Raw genomic sequence first — 27,149 nt, 5'->3', positions numbered from 1 at the left:
TAGGGATTTCTCACTTGGTGGTTGTCTCGTGTGCTTACCGAGCAGTGGCCCACTCGGCCGGCCAGGGCCAAGGAGGAGTGAAGAGGGTGCGCTCCACATGCGACACACCCCTCCCCACAACTGCAGTACGAAATGACAGGGCCTCCCACATCACAGGAGCACACCGTGAGAGAAGCCATCGACTCATCCCCTGCTGACAGCCAATTCAATGTGCTGTAATGAAGAGCTGAACACGACGCTGTTAAATGTGTTACAAATGACACTGCAAGGAGGACAGCTTCCTCAAGAATGAGTAAGCGTGTTCAAAGAGCATACAAGTCTGCACGGAAGAGGCTGCAGCAAAGCAAATCCAGAACTACTCCTCAGAGGAACTCATCTGAATATGGATAGCTAAAAATGGCAAACAATGCTGCCTTTCTCCTATTAAAACCTGCAATCATCCTGTCTCTAGCTGTCTGTGGCATGGCACTGCTGGTCAGCGTGAATGGGAGAAGGGTCAGGTGCAATCTTCATTCTCTGATAACCACAGAATTTGTGCATGTCTAAATGCAATTGTCCCTGAGCGCACTATGCTTCCCTGGCTTCAGATGACCTTGGTGAGACACAGGACACAGGTAAAGGGAGAATGCATATCCACGCACACTGTTAATGCCATTTGTTTTTCGGCACACAAGTTGCACAGACAGAATGCCCAGGCTGCACTTGCTTCCTCATACCACTGCGGCTATGAATCTGAATGAAAACCAGGCAAGTACAGGGGGGCACATGTCTTTACAGCCACTGTTGTGCAGTCTACAGAAAACACACTGTTTCACAGGTCTATACTGTTGCCGATGTGCAGTCTCCAGAGCTCTCACTGTGTTTGACAGGTGAGTGAGAGGAATAAAAGTCAGGCCCCATCATCCTCTCCTTTCACTTATCCGCTTCATGCCATGCGTCATGAATGCAATCTGACCTGCAACATTTGGTCTGCTCTTCAAATGTGTTTATTCTAAAACACAACTTAAATTTTCCATATTTAAAAAATAAACAAAACTGACACGGGACTATGGCAGGCTGATACATTACATACATTTCACATGGACAACTAAGTATCAGATGGACAGGGATGAATTTATCTTTGAGAAACTAATTTTTCCTTGGTTCCTATAATATATTTCACCTGCTGAACCTGTTTCTCAACAGGTAAACAAAATATGCATCCATGACAAGCTAACTACAGTGTAATGAAGGTGTACATACACTCTGACTGTTAGGAAGAGTATGGTAAATCTGTGCAGATGAAGCATGAATTGCATACATAAAGAAGTATAGTTCTACTATAAAACTTGGCCCAGGTCTATATTCACAGTTCACAGCAGGAAAGTCATGCTCAATCATTTATAGCAGCTGTGAGACATGAACTGCCAGAAGGAGAACCTGAGCTATCAAATGAATTGAGTGGAAACACGGTGGATGAAAGCTGAGCTCTCTCTCCCGCATGCACACACACAAGCACTTGCTTTCTGCCCTCACTCCAGCAGAGACATTGTGGGGTTCCATTCTACAATTGCATGGCTAATTTCAATGACTAATTGACCATGATTTCAGACAGCTGAATTGCCAGAGAAATGCTCATTAGGCACCAACAGAGATCAGAACATGCCTACATTAATATTAGGACTGAAATTAACTATTCTTACAATTTATTTTTATGATTTTTTATTTTAATAAAAAAAAAACCAAAACAAAAAAAAAACCCCATTAGTTATCTGCTTACAAAAAGCTCTTTTAAGAAGATATATTTATACTATAAATATATATACAAAACAAGGTAACCAGGCAAGCCTAGTCCTGCTCCTCAGCATCTTTTCATTGTGAACTGTGTGACATCTGAAACACTTGAAATCTCTGAGAGAAGTCTAGAAATTGGTTCCTACAAGCCTCTGATCTTGCAAACTAATATTCTGCATGGAGAGCTAAAACGCTAGCCTACTTTGTACTCTAAAATTGTTACAGCCATATTCAGTAATAAAATGTTAAACACAAAGTACCTTGGATGTCTTGTTTATGTACATTTCAGCAAGGGGAAGGTAAAAGACTTGACCACTTGACTAAGTGCTTGACCACAGTGACCGAGGGTGTGTGCATGTGGTAAAATGGGGCCAATCTTTCATGTTGCAAGACTAGCGAATATGCCCATTGGCTTGCCTACAGTGGATCATATTTGCAAATGTTGAGCAGTATAAAATCATTTCCCATCATGGTAACTACATATCTAGTTACATGATTTATGTAAGAACATCAATCACTCCTATACTTGTCTTCACTGCTAACCACTTTGTGTACACCACTACCTACTACTGCACAGAGTAGCCTTCCTAAATGCACTTTTTAACAAAAAGATCAGTCAGCCAGAGAGCAAAAATGTTGGCTAGTTTATGAACAAAAATGCTGCAGATGCATGTGCATCATCAAATGACCCTGGTATCGCTCACTTCATGCTAGCTAAACATTAGACACATTGAAATATGACTAAAATAGGTAGGAGATACGACTCGCACAGCTAAGTGCACAACGTACAAGTAAATGAGACAATGGTCTGGATAAATCTAGCTGGTAATGGCTACATACACATTCAAAAAACATGTCTTTTATATGAATCTTCCAAACTGAGTTTTTAAAGTACTATGAAGATAAAGAGCCCAGGAAATTCCAGAGGCTTAGGAAACGAAAGGCAGATAACTACAAACTATTTTCTCTTCAGGTGGTCATAGGTCTGCGCTGCTTCTCGGCCATGAAAATCTTTTTTTTAAACTGCCTTTATAGAAGTCCATTTTAAAGTGCACTGATATTTCAGAGCACTTCCACTCTGCACTACTTTTCCCAAGTATAACTTCTGCAATCACTGAGTACATCTTCAATGCATTTATCTGTACAGAGAGTAGTTTTGTTAGTGCACCTATTTATTTATTTATTTTTATCCTGTTGCAAGTCTTTGTACTAATCTTGGGTGATGGTATACAAGAATTATCCTGATATTGCTATAAAAATAAATACATTCTACTGGGCAGTCCAATTACAGTATTTCCATTTCAGCCTGACCTACATTTTTCACTCAGCTCAGCACGCTACATTTAGCCTAACAGTAACACTTTCTTTTCCTAATCACTAGTGCATCCATGCGCTACTGCTAAAAGTGAGTTTTATGAGCATAAACAGGAATTTAGCAAACAATATATCTTATCTTTCACTGCCAAAATTTAAATCTACTAAATATTTACAATATGATAAGTCACATGCAAAATGACATTAATCCGTGACAGTCCGTTTGTCTAGCCTGCTACCTAAGCGCTATGCCCTACACTAACCGCAAACGGAAATGGGAGAAAGCAGTAAAAAGTCAAAAGGAGAAAATCACAAAGGTGGATGCTAATTTTTTCCTACAGTGCGAAAACTAGAGCCTTTCCAAGCAGTGGCATGGGCACAGACTGTATACTGAATTTAGAGAATAATCAGCACTCATTTATATTATTGTGATAAAAGACTTAGCCTGGACAGATAACAGTTATGACTGACAGCATTGGCCAACAGTCGTTATCCACCTGTGTTAAAAAAAAAAAAAGAAAAAAAAAAAAAAAGGAAAAAGCGCAGTTGGCCAATTTCGCTTTTAAAGAAATATAGAATTAACGAAAGAAAGCTGGTCGGCAATGTTTAACCTGTGTGGGGAGAAGAGTGTCTGCATTGTGAAACTATTTCAGCATGTGCAAAAAGGAGAAAAATCACTTTCACATTTTCTCCTTAACCCTAAAACGACACTTATTAAAAATAAAGACCAAAGCAAAAAGTATTTTATTAGACATGAAGAGTCTAATAAAAAGGCATGCATTTTAGTTTAGCTAAAAGCAAATACAACCCCAACTGTGGCACAAGCATTCAGAAGCACCAAAATGACAACTCACACAGTCAACAATAAAATTCTTACTCAAAAAGGGATTAAGGTTTTTAAAACGGAACATATAAGGATTAAAAAAAAAAATGGGAGTGCCGACCAAGCCACAAACTGAAATGTCAGTCAGTCCCTTGTGGGCTGCCTACACTAAAAAACATGGGACTAAACAAGCCATTCTTTGTGGCTCTCCTTTCTACGTCACTAGGGGACTCATCAGAATTACCATCCTCCATCTGAGTATCTCCATCCATGGTTTAAGGACTGCATTTGTGAAGGTGTGCCAATTGTTTGTGCTAGACCAGCCAGCATTATGTAGAAGCTAAGAGCTAAGCATGGGAGCTACTCTGTTGGCTACATACACCAGCACAAAGTGCTATATCAGCCCTCAGTCTCAGAGGACAGAACAGCTGAGTGGATAAAGTTTATTTTTGATGGCAACACACCAGCTACGGTCAGCAAAAAACTGACTTTTCTGACTGCTTTTCCAACCTGGTGGTACATATCAGGACTGGCCATGCCACTTTTAGTAAAAGAGTTAATGGCAACAACTGCCGTAATATAATAGATGTAATTTTCTAGGGAGTTATTGGTGTTACTTGCAGCAGGATCAACAATGACGTCATTTTTTTAGTTGAATGTCTAAGGTGAACTTCAACTTATCAACACATTAATAACATGACAAGTTACATTTAAGTTCCAATCAGGGAGTCAGAGGCTAGCAATGGTAATATGTTAAAAATGGGGGGGGGGGGGGAGACATGCATTTGTCCATTTGTGATTTGACAAACTGGCACACATCACAGTGTTTAGGTATGTACATTAATGTAAGTTTAGCTGCTAGAATAAGCACAGAGCTGACATCAGAGCAAACTCAGAGTCTGAGCCTGGTTCAAACATATATAGCTGCACAGCGATGTTTTCTCTGGCAGCCATATTTCTCTAAGGGTTCGATAGTTCCAATGGTAGCATGAACAGAGCCATCAAAAAATGACTGGAAAAAAACGCCGGAGAGTGCCTGTGGGTGAATTCAAAATGAACGGCCATAAATGAAGATAAACAGTTAAAACGAAAAATTAAAATCTCTCACCACTTCTCACAACAGCACTTCCCTTTATTTTTAGAAATAAGTTTCCATAGCAAACATTTCTACAGCAAACAGGTGTTGGGCAGTAGGACAATAGCATTTCTGCTAGAGTGCTGATGAACAGCTAGAGTAGCCAAAATGCTACTTCTACTTTCCTAAAATAAAAAAAAGATCCTGGCAAAGTGGTAAGAAACTATTTAAATTTTTACTATTAGTCGTTTAGCTCCATTTCACCCGCATTCATTTTGGATAGTTTTGGACTCTCGCGGGCGCTTCTAATGCCTGGCAAACCCGGACGACATTACATTATGGTTATTCTCTCTCTGACTTCCTTGGTGAGAAGCCCTAATGGCATCAGTGCACACTCTATGGAAGAACAGGGGTGGGCTAAGTAGTGGCTTATTATAATTTAAAGGAACCTGCACCCAAACCGGCTGTTCTGAACAGGGCTGTTTAAACTGGTTGAGAAGGGTGCTGTGGTGATTGATCCTTCTGGTATTTTAATCAAAGCATGTCAGACATTTAATTAAGAATTCAGGTAACTGTGTTAATAATGGCATACCCTTTTTATGCAAGTTAATATTGCATGATCAGCCTTTTTCTGTGATTGAGGACATATTGTTCATTTTTTATTCCTCAAGTTACACATATCAAGAATGCATGCTACTTGCCTTATTCAATTTCATCTGAAGAATTAAAACTGTTAAACAAATTGAACTGACAAAAAAATTTTTAATCTTCAGTAAATGACAAGCTACCAAATAATTGGTGTCAGACAATAATATTGTTAAATAATCAGATATCAGTATTTGTAAGCAATTTTAATATCAGAAAATCACCACAGAAATCTTTTATTAACCTAAGGGCACTTTAACACAATGTTAAACCCTCAAGACTGCATGAGATTGTATGAAAACAGACTGTTCCCAGTGGACCTGCATCCTGTCACTGTCTCCAGATGACAAAAGCAAGGTGTTCTCACTGACATGGAACGAAGCGTAAATACTACAGGAAGGCAGCAACATCACTTTTCCATGCATTCATCAGAATAGCATCAAGATAACTGCTCTGAGGCTGGAGGGCGATTTGCCAAGCTGGCAGGTTTCAGGGAGGCTCTTTAACAAACACTTGGCCTATTTTCCAAGTAACTAAGCGCAAGTCCTTCCTTCCCTCCCACCACAGGCTCAACCGGACTGGCTGGTCTGTAACTACATTGCTGGTATCCAAAAGGTGGAAAATGAACAGATACAGATACACAAAAAACACTGAATAAAACAAGGATGTTTAAAATTCTAATCACTAGAGCTCACTATGGGTAGATCAGCCTCAGAGTTACTAACCAAACAATCACACTTTGGTTTCTCAAGTGGCCATGGTACAAATGTTGTACAAATACTGAAAGATAATCACTTCTTATTCATCTTATATTCTTTCTAATAAACAGACTACCTTGTGTTTTGTACTGACTTGATTAAAATATGTTTTTATAATAATGCTTTATTTTTTTGGTATCCTGCATGTTTCAGTAGCCTATGAGGACTTTGGCAAACAGGAACTCCTTTAAAATTATTTTTTTTCAAATTGTAATTTGGTGTAATTTTGCTTTAGCACACTTATTGACATATAATTTGATGGAATTCATTAAGTTAACTGGCTTTTTAGAAAACAGCCAAATTGTTTGGCCCCCTTGGACTCCAACTAAACCCAAACTTTTATTTACAATACAAAAAGCACTCATGTTTCCTTGCATGTGTCAGCCAGATTTTGGAATCTTCCTTGGAAAGAAAAGGCCTAGATCCCAATTGGTATACCACAAACTTAGTATGTTCATATGCCATAATGGAGGTAGGAGACAAATAAAAAGCTTGAGAATCCTCACAGAGAAGTGCTTTAAATGGGAGTATCCCACAGGCATGATTCACAAACCATAGTCTTGAATATGTCAAAGTCTGATTAGGGAGCATCTTACCAATCTGTGCTTATTAACTGATTTAAGACTGAGAGGTAGTGAACCTTAAAGAACATAGGTGCTTCTTAGGACCTTCAGTCTATATGATTATTCAGTCAAGCGTAATCTATTTCATTATCCATCAGGACATTAAAAAAAAAAAAAAGACAATCTGGCCCAATCCGTGTTACTCATTTATGAAAAAAACGCATTACAAGCTAGCCTTGGAGACATTTTATCAATTTGAAATAAAAGCATTACTTTTTGACCTGGTCCACTGTATGAGCATGAGGAATGTTATTCATGTCTAGGCCTATTCACTGTGTAATTTGGGTTAGAATAAACTAGCTATAGAATTAAGTTAGATCCATCAATAGACAAATGACCTCTTGTTTTATTTTTAAATACTTCAGACCATTATTTCTGCATATCATTTCCTCAGAAACCCCTGTAACAACAAACAGATCGAGGTGTAAACAAGGCGAGCACAGCAAGAAGCTTCCCCAAGCATGGCACATTAAACCCTGTCCACAGGATTCGCACCCTCATTCATAACACCTCAGCCATCTCCACCACGTGTCAGCTTACACACCAGGTGACACTGACAATGGCTATGCACAGATCTAGCCTGGCATGGCCCAATCATTTAGGAAATGCCACACCCATAGGGGCCATTTCATCCAGCTCGTTCAAATCGATTACGTATGCTTTGGCCTGTACTCTTCATATTAAAGGTTGGCATTATGAAATCGAGCCTCCCGTCTTATTCTTACCTTGTTCTAGGGACACGAGTGGCTTCTCATTCTCCTCTCAGAAGTGCCTGAATTCACCTTTCTCTTAGCCATTATATAAGCACTGAGTGGGCAAGATTGCAAATGACAGCATGTCACTAGATTTATTATGGAAACAAAGGATATAAAACAAGCATGAGCTTCTTTAAAAGATTTCATTTAAAAGATGTCCAGTTGGTTTGAAGACATTTATCTGACAGGTCTAAGCTTTGGTCAGATTAAAATCTAATTTAAATATGTTCATATTTCTTATTTTTGTATGTCAATTGCACAAGCATTTCCATTGACAGAAGCCAAAGGGAATGGAACCCAAAAGTGCCAAGGTTATGCCAAACGCCCTCAACGATTAAATCTCCAGTGTGACATCACAAATTCATGCCTACACAGTGACTCAGTCATCAAGAAAAAAAAAACCTTCAGGCATACTGGAAAGGATCAGGTTTGCAGATAACGTGAGCTTGGGCCAACTGCTTCACTGTTGCACTTGTGCCCAGCTTGACAACGGGGTATCAAAACAGAATGTGGGCCAAACACAGGACAAAGCATTATCGATTAGCAGGCAAAGCCAGAAACCATCTCAGTGGGGAGGGCGCTGTCTATTTGATCACACTGACAGTGTCAATAAGGAATGTTTAATCAGGGCTCCAGCACTGAAGGCTCAGCTCAAACAAAGAGAGGATTAACTGTTCCACCATCCAGTCCTCTGCATCTGTGACTACAGCAGCCACCACTCTGGTCTCTGAAGGCCTTCTAGTGACACACACTGACCATGACACGGTAGCAGACATGCACAGAAATGCCCTCAGACTAAAAATGAAATAAGAGACTTATCAGAAGGGTGTTTGTATCTCTGTGAAAGGTGTGACTGACATACTTGTACAAAGAAAGTGGCAGCACCATAAAACCTGGCAAAGTGGTTGGGGTAGGTGACGAATGCTTTTGGCATGCTCTAAACATACTTGTACCTCTAACGCACATGCTCCACCATCTCACTCCTCGGACAGTTGCAATGTGCATTAACCTTAACGTGCATTTTCAAAGGAATCCTGAAATGTGCAGTGAATCCGTTCAGCTGTGTTTCATTAGCATGTAGGGCCACAGCTGTGACGAACAACCGGTAACAACTCACTCTTGTCTACACAAAATTTCAAGCTATTAAACAAAGTACTGAGAAATCATCATTTTTATTTGCTTAATGTCAGGCAAAACAGCTCTTCATGTCTATTAATTTATTGCCTTTAAATAGCTAAACATCATATTGCACATGTTCTGTTAGTCTGACTGAAGGAATCTTATCTATATAAAAGCCAAACTGCATCCAACCCACATTCTAAAAAAAATGACCATGCTTGATCAGAAACTGTCACACTGACAACAGCAGCATCAAGTTTCCTTCTTATAGTGGTAATACCAAATTTACCTTTCACATTTTACTATGCCACAACTGCACTTACAACCTGTCCTGGTACAATACTGGTTCCCTTTTAAACTGGAGCCTGACAGAAGCAAATTGTAATAATATACACAGGAGACATTATGACCTATAGATGGTTAAATAGAAGCACAATCTGAACAGATTTGACAAGAATACCAATATCTTTTTGCGCAAGGACAAACTCACATCGTTTTAGACACCTATCTAAACCATGTGGCTAACTCCAACACAGAGCACAAAAATGTTACCCCACAGCCTTGTGTTCTGAGCTGTGCTACTACCACCACCACCACCACAGCAGCGACTACTCACCTACTGCTGGTGCATCGTACTCATCCCCCAGAAGGATCTCAGGGGCAGAGTAGGCCAAGGAGCCGCAGCTGGTCGTAAGCTTCTTCCCCGGCTGGAACTTATTGCTAAAGCCAAAGTCAGTTAACTTGACGAGGCCCTGCTTCTCAAAGAACACCACATTCTCAGGCTTCAAGTCACGGTGGACCACATGGAGTCGGTGGCAGTAGGAGATGGCATGGACGATTTGGGCAAAGTATTTCTTAGCCAGATCCTCATTCAGGCCTGTCTCGTGCTTCATGATGTAATCAAACATGTCCCCTCCATCGCCCAGTTCCAGGATCAGGTAGAGCTTGGTCTGTGTGTCAATGACCTCGTAGAGACGAACGATGTTGGGATGCTGCACCAGCTTCATGCAGCGCACCTCTTGGAAGAGGTGCCCAGTGGCCACCGTGTCCAGCTTGGTCTTGTCAATGACCTTCACTGCCACTTTCTCTCCAGTGAAGACATGGCGTGCTAGTTTCACCACTGCAAAGTGCCCACGGCCCAGTGTCTTGTCCAGGTCATACAGTCCGGCGATCTTTCCGTCATAGCCGCGCTTGATGCCCGCCATGACTGCTAGTCCCTCGCTCGGACTGGAGGAGGGGCTTAACCCCAGGGGTCGTAGTTTATAGTCGAGGGTGGGACCAGCTCACTTCAGCACACTGGCTGGTAACAGCAAACCCATGATGCCACTGGCCTGTCAATCAGAGGTTAAAGTATTTAGAAAAATGTGGTCAACCCCATTAAAAGCCGTATTACGGTACAAAGACCAACATCAATCCTGATGGAGCATGGCTGTATCAAACTTTGTCTTCAAGGTGTCTACACCACCCAGACAGACAGCGACAAGAGCAATGAAATGTTAAAAGTTTAGCTTGTCTTTAATGCAGATATAATGTTTGTTTGGTAAAAGCAATGTTACTGAGATGCACAAACAATAACATTCCAGTAATTAAAACTGACAGTGATTCTCAGCACTGAATATCATAGATCTGGAAAGTCAAAGAAAAGTTAGAGTACAGGCAGGAGTTTCTCTGGAAAGACTGTAAAACTGGATGATCAATTAAGCCTTCATAAGTGGGATAATTCAGTTGCAATGACCATTAAACTAAGAGGAAGACTGGGAAAATGTAACCCTATAGATGAAGTTGGTTTTGCCAGGATCTCTCTGCTTATCTCTTGCATCTACTACTCCAGACATAGAAACACCACCAAGCTTGCTTGGAAACAAGTACAGGGGTGCAAAATGAACATGTACTTAAAAGGTAAAACTACACTCCAACAGTATCATGCATGGCTACATAAAAAGGCAGTCTATAACCACATATCAGTGTATAGATGTAATTATTCATTTTTAAGCAGAAAAAATAAAGAAGAAAAAAAATCTCAGATATTCATTCCAGGACCTTAGTCCATTTTGTCCTGTAATGTTCTGAATTATCCCACATCATTTCAGTAATACCAAACTCAATTTGAACTCTCTCAAAGATAAGGTCAGTTATCTAGCTAATATTTCTATTTTCCTGATGAACCCAAGTAACCAGTAAATAATTTATACAATTACTTTAACGTGAAAAATGTACCCCAAGAGCACATCCATATACTTAGTGACACCGGCCTCAGGTTGATGAAGTGATAATATTCACACTTGGTGTATAAAACTAATACAAAATCAGCCGTTTTTGAATTTATCATTTGAATTTATCTGATGGGCAAATGACCACAAATCTGCTAACACCACTCTGAGCAATACCAACTGCCTTTTCTGTCATACCATAGGCCTTCTGATGAGGGCCTGTTTATTCCCATTATAGGCCTTCAAAAATTATACTAGTGCATACTTATTGTGTTCAATACACAATGGTGGCTTTTTTCCCATAGCATCTTCTCTCATCAGGATGAGGACGAAGGCCCTTGTGGTAATAAGCTTTCATTTATCAGAGGAAAAAAAGCACCTTACCGAAACACTGTTAAACAGGCCTTGTTTAAGTGGAACAATAGTACAAGGATCTCCTTTATGGAGTAGCAAGCTGCATCATTGGGTAACACTATCAGTACAATAAAACAAATACAGAAATTAGTCCAGCAATCTATACATTACATAGCTAACTGGATCATAAGGAAATTTCTAGTTTTTCTACAGCTAGATTTATTGGAACATATACTCATGAAATGTGATTAGTAATTAGCAAATTATTAGTTATAGTGGGGGAAAAACCCATGAATAGCTGCCAATATTACATAATGAATTACATCCATGAAACTAAAGCTCTGTTTATGTAAAGTCCAAAAGTCTTCCTACAGTTAAATGCCATAAATGTAAATGCAAGATTTAAAGGATTCAAACAATCATACATTCTAAGTAGTACATGCACAGCACATTTTTTATGCACATTTGTTATTTATTTATTTCACTCGTTTGTTTAGCCTATCCATTATTTAGTTATTAATTCTTTTATAAACAGACTCCTGATTAATGGACTTCATGTTGAATACATCGGTTGTACTTTGCAATACAGGCATGCACGCAAATAAAAGCCTAACTTCTGTAACAGGTTTTTTAAGTCTTGGTTCTTTACACAAGAATACAGATCTTTTTAACTTTGTTATAACACAGTTTTAGCGCTTGATATCATGACAGAACATAAGAATCAAGTGGTTTACCTCTCTAGCTAGGGTTATGTATCGTACTCAAGTAAGGACTTTGCTAATTCTGGTGCAGATAGTTTACACACTAGACTCTAGCAACCTTCGCCGCAGCTGCTACAAGTGAGCAAGCGAGATTTACGACTAATAATAATGTAGCAGAAAGAAACTTAATCTGAGGTTTCTGCATTGACCTTTCTCAGGAAGCGACAATAAAAGTATTACTGATATATTTAGTTGGGCGAGGATTAACATTTGGTCTGAGAAGTGGTAGTATTTTAGACCTAGCTAACCGCTACGTAGGTTAAGATAACTAAATGTTTGAATTTGTAGATAGCTATTTAACGGCACTGCTTCGACTAAAATGACATCATATATATTAACTCACTTAGAGTCACACAATAACCCAGAGAAAATTAATAATCATACTTTACCGTTACCAACCCAACTAACCAGCTAGGTTAACGCGTTAGCTACTTTAATTCTGAATTAGCTAGGTTAGCTAGTTATCTTCTTTAATTAGCCCGCTTAACGCTGTTAATATCAATCCGTACAAGTAATTACTATATAAAGTTTAGCCAAGGAGGAGTTAAGTGCTGATAATTTAGTAAATAAATTAAATAATTCTAATAAGGTAGTTAGCTAGCTAGCGCATGTAGCCCTTGAGGTGAGCTTTGATAGTTAGCTAGCCAAGCCAGTTCTCGCTACCTAGGTAACCTAACGCTAGCCAGCTAGCTGTCAACTCGAGTTGCTTGAAAGCAATATCATTTATTACCTGGAGAAATAATGGAATATGCATCTAAATCATTGCCTAAGAAACGATTACCAACAGAAATTCTAAGTCTCTCTTGACTTCGTTTTGTGTATGTCGCAGCAATGGACAATTCCGTGCAACAATACCCAATCCAGCTAGCTAGTGAGCCCTGAACATGGCAGTGCTGGTGATAGACTCCCTTCCGTGACAGGCCTACTGTGCCACAGCTCAGAATGGCTTTCTGATCTGCCCCACATGAGCCTGAATGTAAAGTGGCATGCAAAGATTGCTACCTAGGTTAGCTAACCATCGTTAGTTGCTCAAAAAGCTTATCATGGATCACCTGTGATCTTGCCAGATTAACATTGCATTGTATAAAACACCAGTGAACCACATTCTGTAGTTCCGTAGCTAGTTGGCAAGCTACCGTAAATAACTAGCTAGCAAAAAATACCGACATGCAGCTAAAAGCGTAAGGTTATATTATTTCACACCAAAACAACAAATTGGAAAAACATCTGTCTAGCTGGTTTGATATTGTTGTTGCATATACTGCAAGCTATTTACCTTGCAGGCTACTAAACGATATCCACCTTATCTTGTTAGAGACGTTTGCTAGCTAGCTAACTATGTAACGTTAACCTAGTTTGACTTACCACTCACTCCGCTGAACATTAAAACCACTAAAATGTTTAATATGTCCAGAGATAATGGGATCACGATATTCGATCCAGAATTTAAGGAGTTCAACAAAATGCCTGCTGAATGAAGTTCAGCACTTCAGATTACAATAGCGGCGTTCACACAGTTCCTGATCAATGTGCAAACGCTGTTGGAAGTGCTATTCTCAGCGAAATTGCGCTCCTCCCCGCGTGGCGGCGGCGCAGTGAAGAGCGCAGCCGCAGTCTCCCCTGACGTCACAACAACGCAGACGTGAAGAGCGTTCATTAGCGGGCCCATACAGTGTGATAATCCCTATTCAATGCCTATATTTTATAGCTGATATGATGTGATATAACAGTTATGTGTGTTTGTCGTCATTCCGTGCTGACCTTAACTCACTTCACATTGGAGGTTATTCATAAACCACCATGCATCCGTGCACAGGTCACATTATGTCGTTGTCTTCTGCCTAGACCCCTTACCTGCCTCATCTTAGATGTAATGTGGGTCTGCTACATGTAAAACAATACCCCTTCGCCAGGAATTATTTTCTAGATATGACAACTGTAATTAGAGGAAGTATACTGGTAAGTGATCTGGTTAGACATTTATGTCTTCTGGATTCATTTACACAGAAAATGAAAATTCTGGAAATATTTTTTAGTTTTGTGCCAAGTCATAATCTAAACTGGGTGCAGTTAATTTCAGGACGCGTAGTTGGCAATTTAAAACATTTAAAACTATACTCAAACACAGGGCTATAAATGATAATTTGCGAAGAGTGAAGTTGCAGCATATATATATATATATATATATATATATATATATATATATATATATATATATATATATATATATATATATATATATATATATATATAAACACGTATGATTGATTATGTAGGACTCATCTGATACAAATTTCAGACTTAATATCTAATGTACAAAAAGCACGCCCATTTGATAAGAAATAGTATTTGACTTATCAAGCCTTATTGCTCAGAGATGTCAGCAGATATTTAACACACTGCAGATAATGGCGTGTATCATTCTTTGGAAACATTGAGATTGCCTGCCATCTAGTGGTTGTTAAGCTTGTTAAGCGCTTCTAAATAATTGTACGTCTAGTTTAAAATATCGGGTTGATAAGGAATTTATCATAAATGAGTGTTATATATATATATGTATACAACGAATCTGTGAATACTCTGGCTAAAGAACGGCACCTGTGGAAAAGGTTCTATTTATTTTTAAACAGCAAGAGTTTACAGTGAATGCTGTATAATGGTTGAGTGGTTTATAATCTTCCTCCTAATTTCATGCACTTTATGCACTTCCATAGTTGAACTGTAGGGGTCATTATATTCAAATATTTAAAACATGCATACCTGACTTTCAGTTGTTGAAATGTATCGATCCAACTGTAGACACAGAAGAGGCTACAATCTAAGAACACGATTTCATTCATGTGCACTTTCTTATTCAGATCCCAGGACGCTGGTTTCCAGAATAGGCAAATATACTGTCCTGGAATTTAATAAGAAAAAGTGTTGCATGCGAGATTTTTTTTTTTTTTTTTTTTACTAACACCATTTGACATCTTTGGTAACCACTAACCGAAGACATCGTAGGTATTTGAGATATGGGCACAGCAATGGTCTACAGTATAATCACCATTCATTTCCTCTTTTATGGGTATATCTCCAATCGAGATAAATATTAATCTATATATGCAACTATCTAAATAATGCAGACAACTACCAGATTGGAATTTGCCAAAACATTTGAGGTCAAGATTTTTTAAGGATTATTTGACTGTTTACTGAAATGATCTAAGTAGAGGATTCTTTGACAGGCATATTATAAAAATTATAATTTTGATATAATCTTGCATTCACTTGAATTGTTCCAGAAAAGGTACCAGCAAATACGTTTTCTACTGTAATACTTAAATCCTTTTTGGTGGATTTAATTATTTTGCAACTTAATGCACAAATGGTGTCAATAGTTGTTAGCAGGAATACCTTCATAATGATTTGTACCATTGTTAAAGATCAAATGATGCATTAGGTTAATTCCAGCATATTTCCTACATCTGATTGTTATTATATGCAGCTGCAAGTGTAGTAGCCTTTTTTTTTTGCTGAATTTGAAAAGTGCATATGACTTAAATGTAAACTGAAGATTTATCCATCCTACTGCATAAGTACTCATATAAGATTAGATGGGCTTTATTGATTACCAGCAGGAAATGTACTTATTCATAGTAGCAGCATGTGAGGTACAAAGACAGAGAAATAAAGAAACAGAATTGAAATGAAGCATATAGGTAGAAGTAGTCAAAATCACATTGAACTATGCTTGCACAGCTGATGAAGGACCGCTGTCCTAAAGGTCTTGTTTCTATGGAAACCAGTGTGCTTCAATGGAATTTTGACTACAGTGCAGTTACTCCATGGAATCTTCTTCAGAAACATATATATGCAAAATATATAGTAAGATCACACCAGCCGAGTAGCAGTTCTTTTTATATTAAGAGTACACAGCTGTGCATCCATGGAACCAATTTACAAGAAACAAACTCCACCTCTCAGCTTACCTGTAACAACTCTAAAACCACCCAAACAAACCAAAGGGTTATCATAACACAACAGATAAAAATGATTTGAGCATGAATAGTTAAGCAGCAATATTTAACAAAGGGTGTTCAGAAGTGTACATCACACTGTGATAAGGATGGACTTCTTATCCCCCAGTTTGGTGTGCAAAGTTTGTCCAGAACACACTATGCAGGGTCAAAGGTGCTTAAAGGACAAGATGGCAAAGTGACCCACACTTCCTGAGATAGAAGGTCACTGCACAAAGGCAAAGGCCTTGGTTCTGAATAATTTATTATGATTCAGCAGTACTTCACCTTCCACCAGTTTGGAGCAGCCAGTAGTAGAAGCACCTTTGGTTTGGTGACCCATGTTCCAGAAGTGGAAATATGATCATTCTATAAACTCTGCAGCACTCATTTTTTCTTTAGGTGTTTTGTTTTCACTTTATTTGTCCATTATTTTAAATATTGTTGTCTATTATTGCTCAAGTGGGAGACAGCAAACCGCCTTCAAGATGTGACCAAGGGCACAACAGCAGACTATATTTGCCCCATCTAGTGTCGTTATTATGCTTATCAGATCATATATCTAGGATCTCCAATTCGCAACCTAGTAACCAGACAATGAGCCCAGTCAGTGCTGAGATTCAAACCAGCTATTGCGTTTACAAAGTTTAAGAAGTCACATGCTAAAAGATTGTTTAATAGCAACTGAGCGCATCGTTGCCAAGTGCTTTTAAAACCATGCCATTTGTAATACCCGTTTAACTCGAATACGTTGAATACTCGTAAAATTCCACTCCTCATCTCTGACGCGACTATTAAATAGAACGAATATGTCTGAGAGGCTGCGACATTTTGTGCGTACAATGTTCTGCTCAGCAGGGTAAACGCTACACACTGTCACTAAAGGTTTGCAGTGCTGTTTGTTTTTCAGGTCCCAGAATATTTCAAGGCCCATCAGCAACACTGTTTAACGGCACAAGGCATAAAGCCCATTATAGTATATCGCGAGATTTTAGTCCGAGATCCGGTCATTGTTGTGGGTGGAGACTATTCCTTCAGCTGGTTAGGTTTGTACAGGCAGTACATGAGATGAATTTACTTCTCCAAAAAACTGTAAAGACACGTCAATCAGCATGTATCATGAATGAATACAGAACACAATAATTATATAACGCTGAAATCGGCGCGCACTTGCTTCATCATACTTCCATATGATCTCGTCCACTCTTCGAAAACGCCCTAAGAAAGAAGACCATTTCCAGAGCTATCGATGCAGTCGTAGCTATTATTGAAACATTGTAGCCGCAGTGACTTGTAATATTCCTGTCCTCTTACGCCTCCATTCCGGTAAGTATAGTGTTATATGATTGTTTACGGAAGCACGTGCTATGTTTTTGTATTCCTGCTTGTGAACTTGTTTGTGAAAAAGTTTTCCACTGGCTATTTATATGTGAAAGAAAAGGTAGGCTGGCACTCCGTAGTCCATCGCTTCATGACAGGCTATTCTACTCCCTGCAAGTCCAAGCTCAAAGGCACGCTTGTCAGGGCAAATATTCAATCTAACGTTACACTGAATCCAGTCAGCCTTTCTCTTTACACTCGGGTCTGCTTCGTTGTGGCTTCTAGGAACTGTCTTTAATTGAAGGTTAGTGAAAAATATTTTACGCAGTTCAATACATTGCCAAAAATGTAGCGCGCATACTTTGGCATCATTTTATCACTTTAGTATATTATTATATCTGTCATATTAGTGTATTATTTGTATCTGTGCTGAGATTAAAGTTTATCCATACAGCGTCGAAAGGTGACAATCTGATGATGAATTTCTGATGGGTTTGTCACTGCAGGACCGTCAGTGAGCTTCTGTGGCGGCTTAATAATAATAATAATAATAATAATAATAATAATAATTATTATTATTATTATTATTATTATTATTATTATTATTGTAGTAGAAGTAGTAGTAGTAGTAGTAGTAGTAGTAGTAGTAGTATAAAAATATATAAATAACGGCAATGGGGCAAGCGATTACGTTCTGTTTAACCGCACAGTAACCTTTTATCATGACCTGTTAGACTTTAAAGAACTACTTCAGTACACTGCTCTGGCTACCAAGTACCACTGCTCTGGCTACCTCTGGCTACCAGTTTGTTCACTTTATTAACTTTAGACAATGTAGGCATGGGAGGAAAAACATTTGAATAATAATTACATTTTAATATCTCACCTTTTAAAGGGTAATTCTTGCTATTGTTTTTTTTTTAAAGCAGTCTATTTGTTATATTTGTTTTTGTTAAATTATTATTATCAATTACTACCAAATATGTAATTGCAGTAGACCCTGTAGACAATTAGCAAGTGTTTTTTCTGTACTCTTTCCTTATTAAAAAAAATCAAACAATAGACCACAATAGAACACAATTTGATCATTAGATCTCAGCTAAATACATTTCAGATTTTCATCATATAAAATATTTTTTATTATACATGAAGTTAAATCTGTCTCTGAATAGGAAATAGGTTGAACAGTTACTTTTTGGCATACATTGGACTGCATTTCTTTCCTCTGGAATTTGGCCGTACTTGCGCCTGCAATACTCTTTTATCATTGCTTATCGTTATGCGGACCTCTGCCTCAGTGCTGCAGTCTTACACAGGGTCCTTTCCTCAGGAGGCTGAGTGACATTGGAAGACTGCCTCAGCCCCATTCGTCATCCGGCTCTGAGGAACCAAGGGGCAATAGGCCAGAGTGGCTGTTTCATCACCTGCAGTAGTCAGCTGGAACGCTGCCCTTTACCTCTTCAGAAAGTGATACCTGCCACCCCTAATGAATTTACATACCAGCTTCCTTATTACTCTTGCTCTCTAGTTGTCAGTTCATATATATGAAAGAAGCATGAATGGCAACCACTAAGCACTAGAGTTGCTTAAAGGGGTTTTAAAAGCAGACGCCTGCAGTTCTTCAGGTTAACGTTTAGTCACCTTTAATTGGAGATCAGCATATGGAACTACAAATAAACATTGCTTTGAAACAATGATAGCAAAGTCATGTCACTTAATGATAAGTGTTTGTGTCTATTGCCATTTGTTAGAAAATAAAGTAAATTAAATGAAAGCCTAAAAATCACGGCAATCTATGCACATTTTACTCCGTCCATTGAATAAAAAGTGCACAGCAGAGCAGACTAGTCAGAACAGGGTTCAATGAAGATGAGCCTGTTCTGAGTGGTTAAATGGATGCACAGTAAGGCTGTGGAGAAGGGGAACACATCGTTCAAAGCCTTTTTAGTTGTTTGTTGGTTGTTTGTTGGGGGGATGGTGCTGGAACTGAGCAGGGCTTCTCCTCAGTTCTCCTTACGGGACGCATCAGGGAGGAGAGCCAGCAAAAGACTGAGAGCATGGTCTTACCAGGAGCCCCATTAAAATGCATCAGAAGCACTAGGCTGCCTTCACGCAGCATTGTGGTGCTTATCATCCACAGAGCAAACAACACAGCTGTAGACCATGGAGCCAGGAGCATTCTGTCAGCCAGGACAAAGAACAGACAAGCACACATACACGTGCACACACACATGAACAGGCACACACATGCACACACACACACACTGGGAAACCTTTGATTCCCCTGCTACCCTCATGTCATCCCTTTTTTAACTTTCCATTCATACAGAGAGAAGGAGAGTATTTCAAGGGCATACCTTCTGCTTGCTACAGTGTTAATGCTGGTGAGCACAGAGAATTAAATCAGAATGACTCAGATAGCCAGGTCTCTGGCTGCTAAATCCCCAAACACTCTTTAGTATCTTTAGCAAAATTAGTGCAAATTTACGTGCATCAATATCTCTTTAATGTGTTTGCTTGTCTCAGTGTTGGGAATAAATATTAAAGCCCTTTCCCCTTACATAAAAGATTATTAAATTTATATGTATGAATGTCCTGGATTTATAGTTTGGATGAAGAATGCCACAAATAATGAATAATTTGATAAATATCATATAGTAGTATTTTAATATTTTAAGTGCTATTAGGCAGTTTGGACATGATTCAACACATTTAAGCATGAACACGAGCGCCTAATGCGTTAATGAAATGTAGGCCAGGCAGAAAGTTCCAGTAACAAAGCCATCTTGTTCTAATTCATCTCCTTCTACCCCAAGCATGACATGTCAGACAGTAGTTGGCCTCTTTAGAAGGACCTATGATAGATTTTGGCCAGAGAAAAGTGTAAAGTGTATAAAATCTTACAATTATTTAAAAATACCAGATAATTTTATGTTTCATCCGGAGCCCGTACACAGATTTAACATTCACTGAGATTAGTTTTATTAGTTTCGGTTTTATTCAGTAGGAATTTAGGATTAAATGTGTATTAGTGCATGACAGTTCCTTACTTTTAGTTGCATCTTGGGAAAAGGAACTGTGTAGATATTATGTGAACTCCAGAACATTAAAATAACATTTGAATATTTGTGTTATATCCTTTTGATTTGAATATCTTCATCCCATCAGTGGGCATTATTGAGAATAGCTAAAATAAAAAATAATGTATAATATGAGTTTCACATATAATTAGCAAAAGATTAAGCCAAAGACCTTTGTATAGTCAGTAGTGCAGTGGTGTGGATTTACACAATATATAATTTTATTTCCACAATATTGGCATTATTGAAGCCACCTAAGGCTGCAGTATGTAAATACTGTCCCTCATATATTGAGTGATTTTACTAAGACTTGCTGTTTCATACAAGAATGAAAGTCACAGGGCTATGTAGACGAGAGGGCTTCCAATCTCTGGTTTTAAATTCCCACAAAATCTGTGCCTCTCAAGCTAAAACCAAGGTGGTTTTATCCTCAAACAGTGATGGTGGCTTAAGACGGTGCCAGCAAGGCATGGCCAGCTAATACAGCACCTAGGTGACGTTCTACCAAAAGGCGCTGCCAGGCAGTGCCCATGCCTGTGTTCCTCTGGAGCTGCCCGCTCAGTGAAGGAGATTAAGGCACACAACTGGTAACACTGCTGCTGGCTGATCAGAAGGTAACACTGCTTGAGTCTCGGCAACATTTGACTCTGTGGACAGAAAAATTACACTGAATGCTATATGCCTTTAACATACAGTGGTATAATTGGTATTTCTTGCCCAAGAGCTGGCTAAGAATCAAACGAGCATGAGCTATTACTATTTTCTGTTGAAGTTAAGACGTGTTCTGATTTAATGTTAAGGAGTTTAGAACTAATACTGAGCAGTGGTGTATGAGCTGTTTTTTTCTTTAGACTCTAGAGTAGGAAATAAATTGTGATGGATAGATCGAGCATCAGGAAAACACAGCAAAAGTCTGCCACTTTTGACATCTGTCAGGATGTTTCTCTATCTATAATCTTTGACAGCATAAAGTGACAGTTCCCTGGAGAGATGGAGTATCAGATTATTAGAGAGGATAGCAAGGAGTAGCTTGTCTCATTTCACTTAGAGGCAGGTTCTCTCCTTGTCTGCTTTCCTCCTTCATTACTCGTTATATATACTTCATTATATTGTCCTCCTTAATTAGTTAAATCCCATCCTGGACTATCTGCAGCTTGAAGTAGCCAAGTAGACTTGCTTCAGCAAGCCATGTTTATGCAAATGTACACCACATTAACATGTGATAACACAATATTAAGTTATTTGTGACTGTAGCTTAGTTTAGTTCTCTTTTTTGTTTATATGTTAGTTTTACTCATTTGTATGAGTTTACAGAAAACAACAATTATTATACAAGGTCTGGGTATTACAGTGATATGGCATGGGCCTAGTGTTCATTTAAATCTGTGGTTATGAAAAAGGAGGAGCAGAGAGAGTTGAAACCAGACCTTTGTGATCTTTTTACCATAACTTATTTTTCCAGACGGGTGTGGGCTGTGAGGAGTCATGGATGGGAAGATTTAGCATTTGTGCATTGGACAACCCTGTTCTTTCAGAGACGCAGTTACTTTCAATGAAGGCAGCTGAGGACACTCAGACAAGCACACTGTTGGACCGAAGAGTGTGTGTGGTTCAGCTATGTGTGTGTGTCTCTGGCCAATGGATGCATTCAGTGGCTCTGATGGCTATTCGAGAATGTCAGTAGCTCAGAAAATTAGATGTTGTGATGTGAGGTTAAACGTGGGGTCCTTCCATTCTGTAACTCAGTATTCAGAGGGAAAGGAGGCCATAGAGTGAAAATGGAGTCTGGCCTCTGGCTGCAAAGAAATATTAGGGAAATAGGAGTTTAACTGATAGCGAATTAATGATTGCCTTTGTGAAAGCAGATACTTCAGATCTCTTTGGTGATGGTAATTATATTGTCTCATATGTAGTAAGGGGATGAAAAAATGTCGGTAATAGAGTGTGTTCTCTCCAGTTGGTGCAGGTGGAGCATGCGCGTGTCGCTTGAGCGATGCGTGCATTAGGCTGTAGGATGAGCGCTGGGGCAGTTCTGAATGGCCTGCTGGTGTCGGTGGTGGCGGCGCTGCTGTGGAAGTACGTGCGGCTCAGCGAGCATACAGCCCTGCTGGAAGAGGAGCTGCGGCTCACACGGCAGTCACAGGAGCTCTCGCAGGTGCGCATCGATTACCACGCTGCCCTGCTGGCGCTCCAGGAGCAGGGCACCAGAATGGTCTGCACTGGCAAGATGCACACGGACCGCGTCTGCCGCTTCGATTACCTTTGCTACTGCACCGAGGCAGAGGAGTTTGTCTTCTTCCACAGCAATGCGTCAGTCATGCTTCCCAATCTGGGCCCCCGGCGCTTCCAGCCAGCCCTGTTGGACTTATCCTCTGTCGAGGACCATAACACACAGTATTTTAATTTCTTGGAGTTGCCTGCAGCTGCTCTAAGATACATGCCGAAGCCTGTGTTTGTGCCAGATGTCACCCTCATCCTCAATCGCTTCAATGCTGATAACCTGATGCATATCTTTCATGATGACCTTCTTCCCATATTCTACACCATGCAGCAGTACATGGACTTGGATGATGAAGCCCGGCTTGTCTTCATGGAAGGTTGGGGAGAGGGGGCCCATTTTGATCTCTACCGGCTGCTTAGCAGCAAACAACCCCTGCTTAAAGACCACTTACGGAACTTTGGCAAGCTCATGTGTTTCACAAAATCTTATGTGGGATTGTCAAAGATGACCACTTGGTATCAGTATGGCTTTGTACAGCCCCAAGGGCCTAAAGCCAACATTTTGGTGTCAGGCAACGAGATCCGTCAGTTTGCCTTGTTCATGATGGAAAGGTTGAATATCACAAAAGATCAGAGGTCTGAGGATGACAATTATATAGTAGTTTTTAGTCGTGCTTCTACCAGGCTCATACTCAATGAGGCAGAGTTGATTCTTGCTTTGGCTCAAGAGTTCAAGATGAGGACAGTCACGGTGTCCTTGGAGGATCAGCCGTTTGACAGCATAGTTCGGGTCATCAGTGGGGCATCCATGCTGGTTAGCATGCATGGAGCCCAGCTGATCACCTCCATGTTCTTGCCACGGGGGGCTGCTGTGATAGAGCTCTTCCCGTTTGCGGTAAACCCGGAGCAGTATACTCCATACAAAACCCTCGCTTCTCTGCCAGGAATGGACCTCCAGTATGTAGCATGGAGAAATACTATTGAGGAGAATTCTGTGGCCTACCCTGACCGCCCTTGGGACCAGGGAGGCATTTCCCACTTAGACAAAGAGGAGCAGGAACGCATCCTAGCTAGCAAAGAGGTGTCAAGACACCTGTGTTGCCGCAACCCAGAGTGGCTTTTCCGGATATATCAAGACACTGTTGTAGACATCCCATCCTTTCTTGAGGTTCTAAGAGAAAGTCTAAAAATTAAGCCTAATCTGAAAAAGACCAGGCCTGTCAGCACAGTACATCCAGGTCGAGTTAGAGAACCCAAGTGCCAGACATCAGTGCAGGCTACCAATGAAGCAAAGCTCACTGTGTCATGGCAAATCCCTTGGAACCTCAAATACCTGAAGGTGAGGGAAGTGAAATATGAAGTGTGGATTCAAGAGCAGGGAGAGAACACATATATGCCTTATATTCTCCCCCATCAAAACTACACCTTCTCAGAGAACATAAAGCCTTTTACCACATATCTTGTATGGGTACGCTGCATCTTCAACAAGAATCTTTTGGGACCATTTGCAGATGTTCTTATATGTAAAACCTAACTCACTTAAGCACACCACCAGGGAAATGCTGATTATCAAGTGTTGTGTCGTTGGATGTTTCTGTGGAGATATCTGATGTCCTGCAATTTGATACCTGCTGTGGAACATTAGTACAGTGAATGAGATTAAAGAACATTGTGCAGGGGAATATAAACTACTGAACTGCCAAACCAGAGCCTCTCGAAAGACTACTTCTACTTTGTCATGGAAATGCTTCTAGAGAAAAGTTTTCAATTCAGATTTTATTTATAAGAAATAAGTAATGTGTAAGGTAATTTATTTTTATTTATTATTAAAAGATGTCTACTACACGGTGTGTGTATGTGTGGGTGTGTGTTGAGTGTGTGTGTGCCTATTTGTTAACTTTTATAATCCTGTGTTTTGTGAATTTGTGACTGTGGACAAATGTTTTGCATAGTAATCGCAATGCCTTTTCTGATGGAAAGCGTAATATTAAGTTTATAAGTAAGCCACATTAATACAAAAACCCCAACTGGAGTTAAAATATGTCTTTACCCCCACTTTTGTGTCTGTGTCCTTTTATGTGTTTGTGTTAGCTTGTAGGTAGCTCCTTGTTTGGTGATGTTACCTTTTTTTATTTTATACTTGAAGCTTGATACATGTTTGCCAATGGGAGAGCATTGACTTCCTGTACTTTAAATAAAACATGAACTAGGAAAAATGGAACTGACATTTCCCTGTGACCTGACAGAGTCCAGTGGTAGTAATGCATAAATAGCTAAAAGGTGACAATGCTATAGTTTGGCTTGTTGGAAGCTTGCATGTAAACTGAAATAAATGCAGGCATCTTATGCCTCTCAATACAAAATATTGTTTAATGCATTATCACCATCTACGTTTTTCCATAGTTCAGGACCTGTGTTTAAGGGCTTCGTAGTGTACATTTTGTCCTCTCACTGCTAATATCAATGTGAGTTATGTTAGGTTTTTTTTGCTATTCAAAGATCCCAACACTGATAGAACTGGTTATGCAGTTTTTCTGTTGTGGTGACTGATGGTTAATAGATCAGGAAAGTCCACCATAGAGAAACATGTTTCTCATATGTTTCTCTGATAATCTTTGACAAACCTCCTTCATACCTTTGCAGTCTTTTATCTTACAAAGACAGGTTTTCTTTAAATTATGCTTCATTAAGACTGGTATCAGCCCTAATCTCTGTTAGCATAGCCAGGGTTTTGATTGACATAATTATATGCTAATTATTTTTATGTATAAACTGTCTAATATGAAAGACCTGTATAAGGTCCAATGTCTGAAATAACATAAAGAAGTAATATAATTTAACAGTGCCATCTAGCCATGTTTGATTCTGAAAGGGTAAATGGAGCATGATAATATAGCCAGGTCATTCAATTGCATAACATTCAATCAGAATTCTCATTTTCTCACTGAAGTTTTAATATTAAATAATGTTTTCAGCAGTGGAAAGAGATCCATTATCGTATGTAAAACTCAAACTGTCAGAGTAAGAAAAGTAACTGAGTATCAGTACTGTAAACATGCCACTTTATGAGATTTACCATTATGTGCCATGAATATTGTCGTGTATTTTACTTTCTGCCATCAATTTGAGTTAAAATACAACTTTAATATGGTGTATTTTTCCCTCTGTCTTTTCAGTACCTATTATGTGCTGTAATTTTCTTGTTTCCTTTGTAATGTAATATACAGAATTTCATTGTTTTTGCTTTAGTTTAAGTTTAGGTATAAAAGATGCCTTCCTTTCACTGAGTCATTTCTTTAATAGGCTGGAGCCTCTGAACAGATTCCTGACTTGTTTATTATATATACAAGGTGACCATATCACTTAGGAACTGGCTTCACAGAGGCTTAGTAGCATGACCACTGAAAGATGTTAGGGGGAGATCTCTACAATGTATTTGGGAATCTGGGTGTGATTTTTAGTCATGATTACAACAATAAAATGTTTTGTACACTGTCTTTGCTCATCTTTCATATTAAGTTCTGTTTTTAATTAAGAGAAGTATCCTGGAAATTAAAGCTGGCCACTGCTTTGTGAGTGTTTCCCCCCAGCATTATATCATGTCCTACTCTCTTCTCAGTGTGCTATTTTCTGCTGGCTTAGTGTATGAGATCAGATTTCACAATGACACTCCCACATGGCTATGGCCCAGACAGCAGTGATGCAGTAACTACTTACCCAACTAAGCCTAGTTTCCCAAAAATATGCTGCTGCACAAAGAGCATCATTAAATGGATCCTTTGAATAATTTCTTTACCATTTAAGATGATCTTAACAGAATTATTTATTTCTTACTGGTCCTGAAAAAGAATGTAATTGAAGGACATAGTAAAACATAGACATAGACGTTACCTTTTATATATTTGTTGTAATTGCATTGTTGCAAGTGAATGAGATCACTTGCAACCCTTATGTGGGAATCTTCTAATGGGTTGAATGGTGTGATAAAGCATCTTGCATGTGCACTTATGTAATGGAAACTCCAGTGATTAAGGAAGAACTGTTGCAAAAATGTCTTTAAAAAGTGATAACTGGGTCACTCTCTGGCAAGTCATTTGTTTCTGAAACTTTGAGGCTTATCACATTTAACTGATTTGAATTTTGAACATTGGATCCTCCCATGCAGTTATTCTGTGCATATTCCTGAATTCATTTTGTTTGAGTTTGTCTTATTACTTTGGAAACAGAACATGAAATAAACACTGGTTGGTAATATGCAACCATTAAATGATCACCAGCATTTTAAATGAGCATCAACTGATCTATTTTCCACTCCCTTGGA

General features: G+C 39.2%; 2 protein-coding genes across 7 annotated transcripts in view; one reads left to right on the top strand and one right to left on the bottom strand.

Annotated features, from left to right (window-relative positions):
• The window catches only part of LOC145654557 (SNF-related serine/threonine-protein kinase-like), a 34,738-nt gene extending 20,971 nt beyond the window's left edge, over positions 1-13,767 (bottom strand). Inside the window, exons 1-2 of the mRNA XM_081708785.1 lie at positions 13,576-13,767; positions 9,502-10,216 (exon numbers count right to left, since the gene is read on the bottom strand). Of these exons, the coding sequence (XP_081564911.1) occupies positions 9,502-10,090 (589 nt within the window). The 5' untranslated portion in view covers positions 10,091-10,216; positions 13,576-13,767. The remainder of the gene's footprint in view (positions 1-9,501; positions 10,217-13,575) is intronic.
• Positions 13,768-17,132: 3,365 nt separating this feature from the next.
• Positions 17,133-26,694, top strand: LOC145654559 (protein O-linked-mannose beta-1,4-N-acetylglucosaminyltransferase 2). Of its 6 annotated transcripts, none has more exons than XM_081708788.1 (3): positions 17,213-17,534; positions 21,047-21,222; positions 22,566-26,694. In XM_081708788.1, exon 3 carries the CDS (start codon positions 22,602-22,604, stop codon positions 24,360-24,362), a length of 1,761 nt encoding a protein of 586 aa, XP_081564914.1. In that variant the 5' UTR covers positions 17,213-17,534; positions 21,047-21,222; positions 22,566-22,601; the 3' UTR covers positions 24,363-26,694. The 6 variants fall into 6 exon arrangements, 4 of the variants coding, with proteins under 4 accessions (XP_081564914.1, XP_081564913.1, XP_081564915.1 ...); XM_081708789.1 differs by lacking the exon at positions 17,213-17,534 and adding an exon at positions 17,568-17,832; XR_014120772.1 differs by lacking the exons at positions 21,047-21,222; positions 22,566-26,694 and adding an exon at positions 18,859-21,040 and having other exon boundaries at positions 17,133-17,534.
• Positions 26,695-27,149: the final 455 nt, after the last annotated feature.

Source organism: Electrophorus electricus, unplaced genomic scaffold (assembly GCF_041902795.1).
Source record: "Electrophorus electricus isolate QZ-2024a unplaced genomic scaffold, ASM4190279v1 Scaffold132, whole genome shotgun sequence".
NCBI lineage: Eukaryota > Metazoa > Chordata > Actinopteri > Gymnotiformes > Gymnotidae > Electrophorus > Electrophorus electricus.
This window is presented reverse-complemented; position numbering and strand designations above follow the sequence as displayed.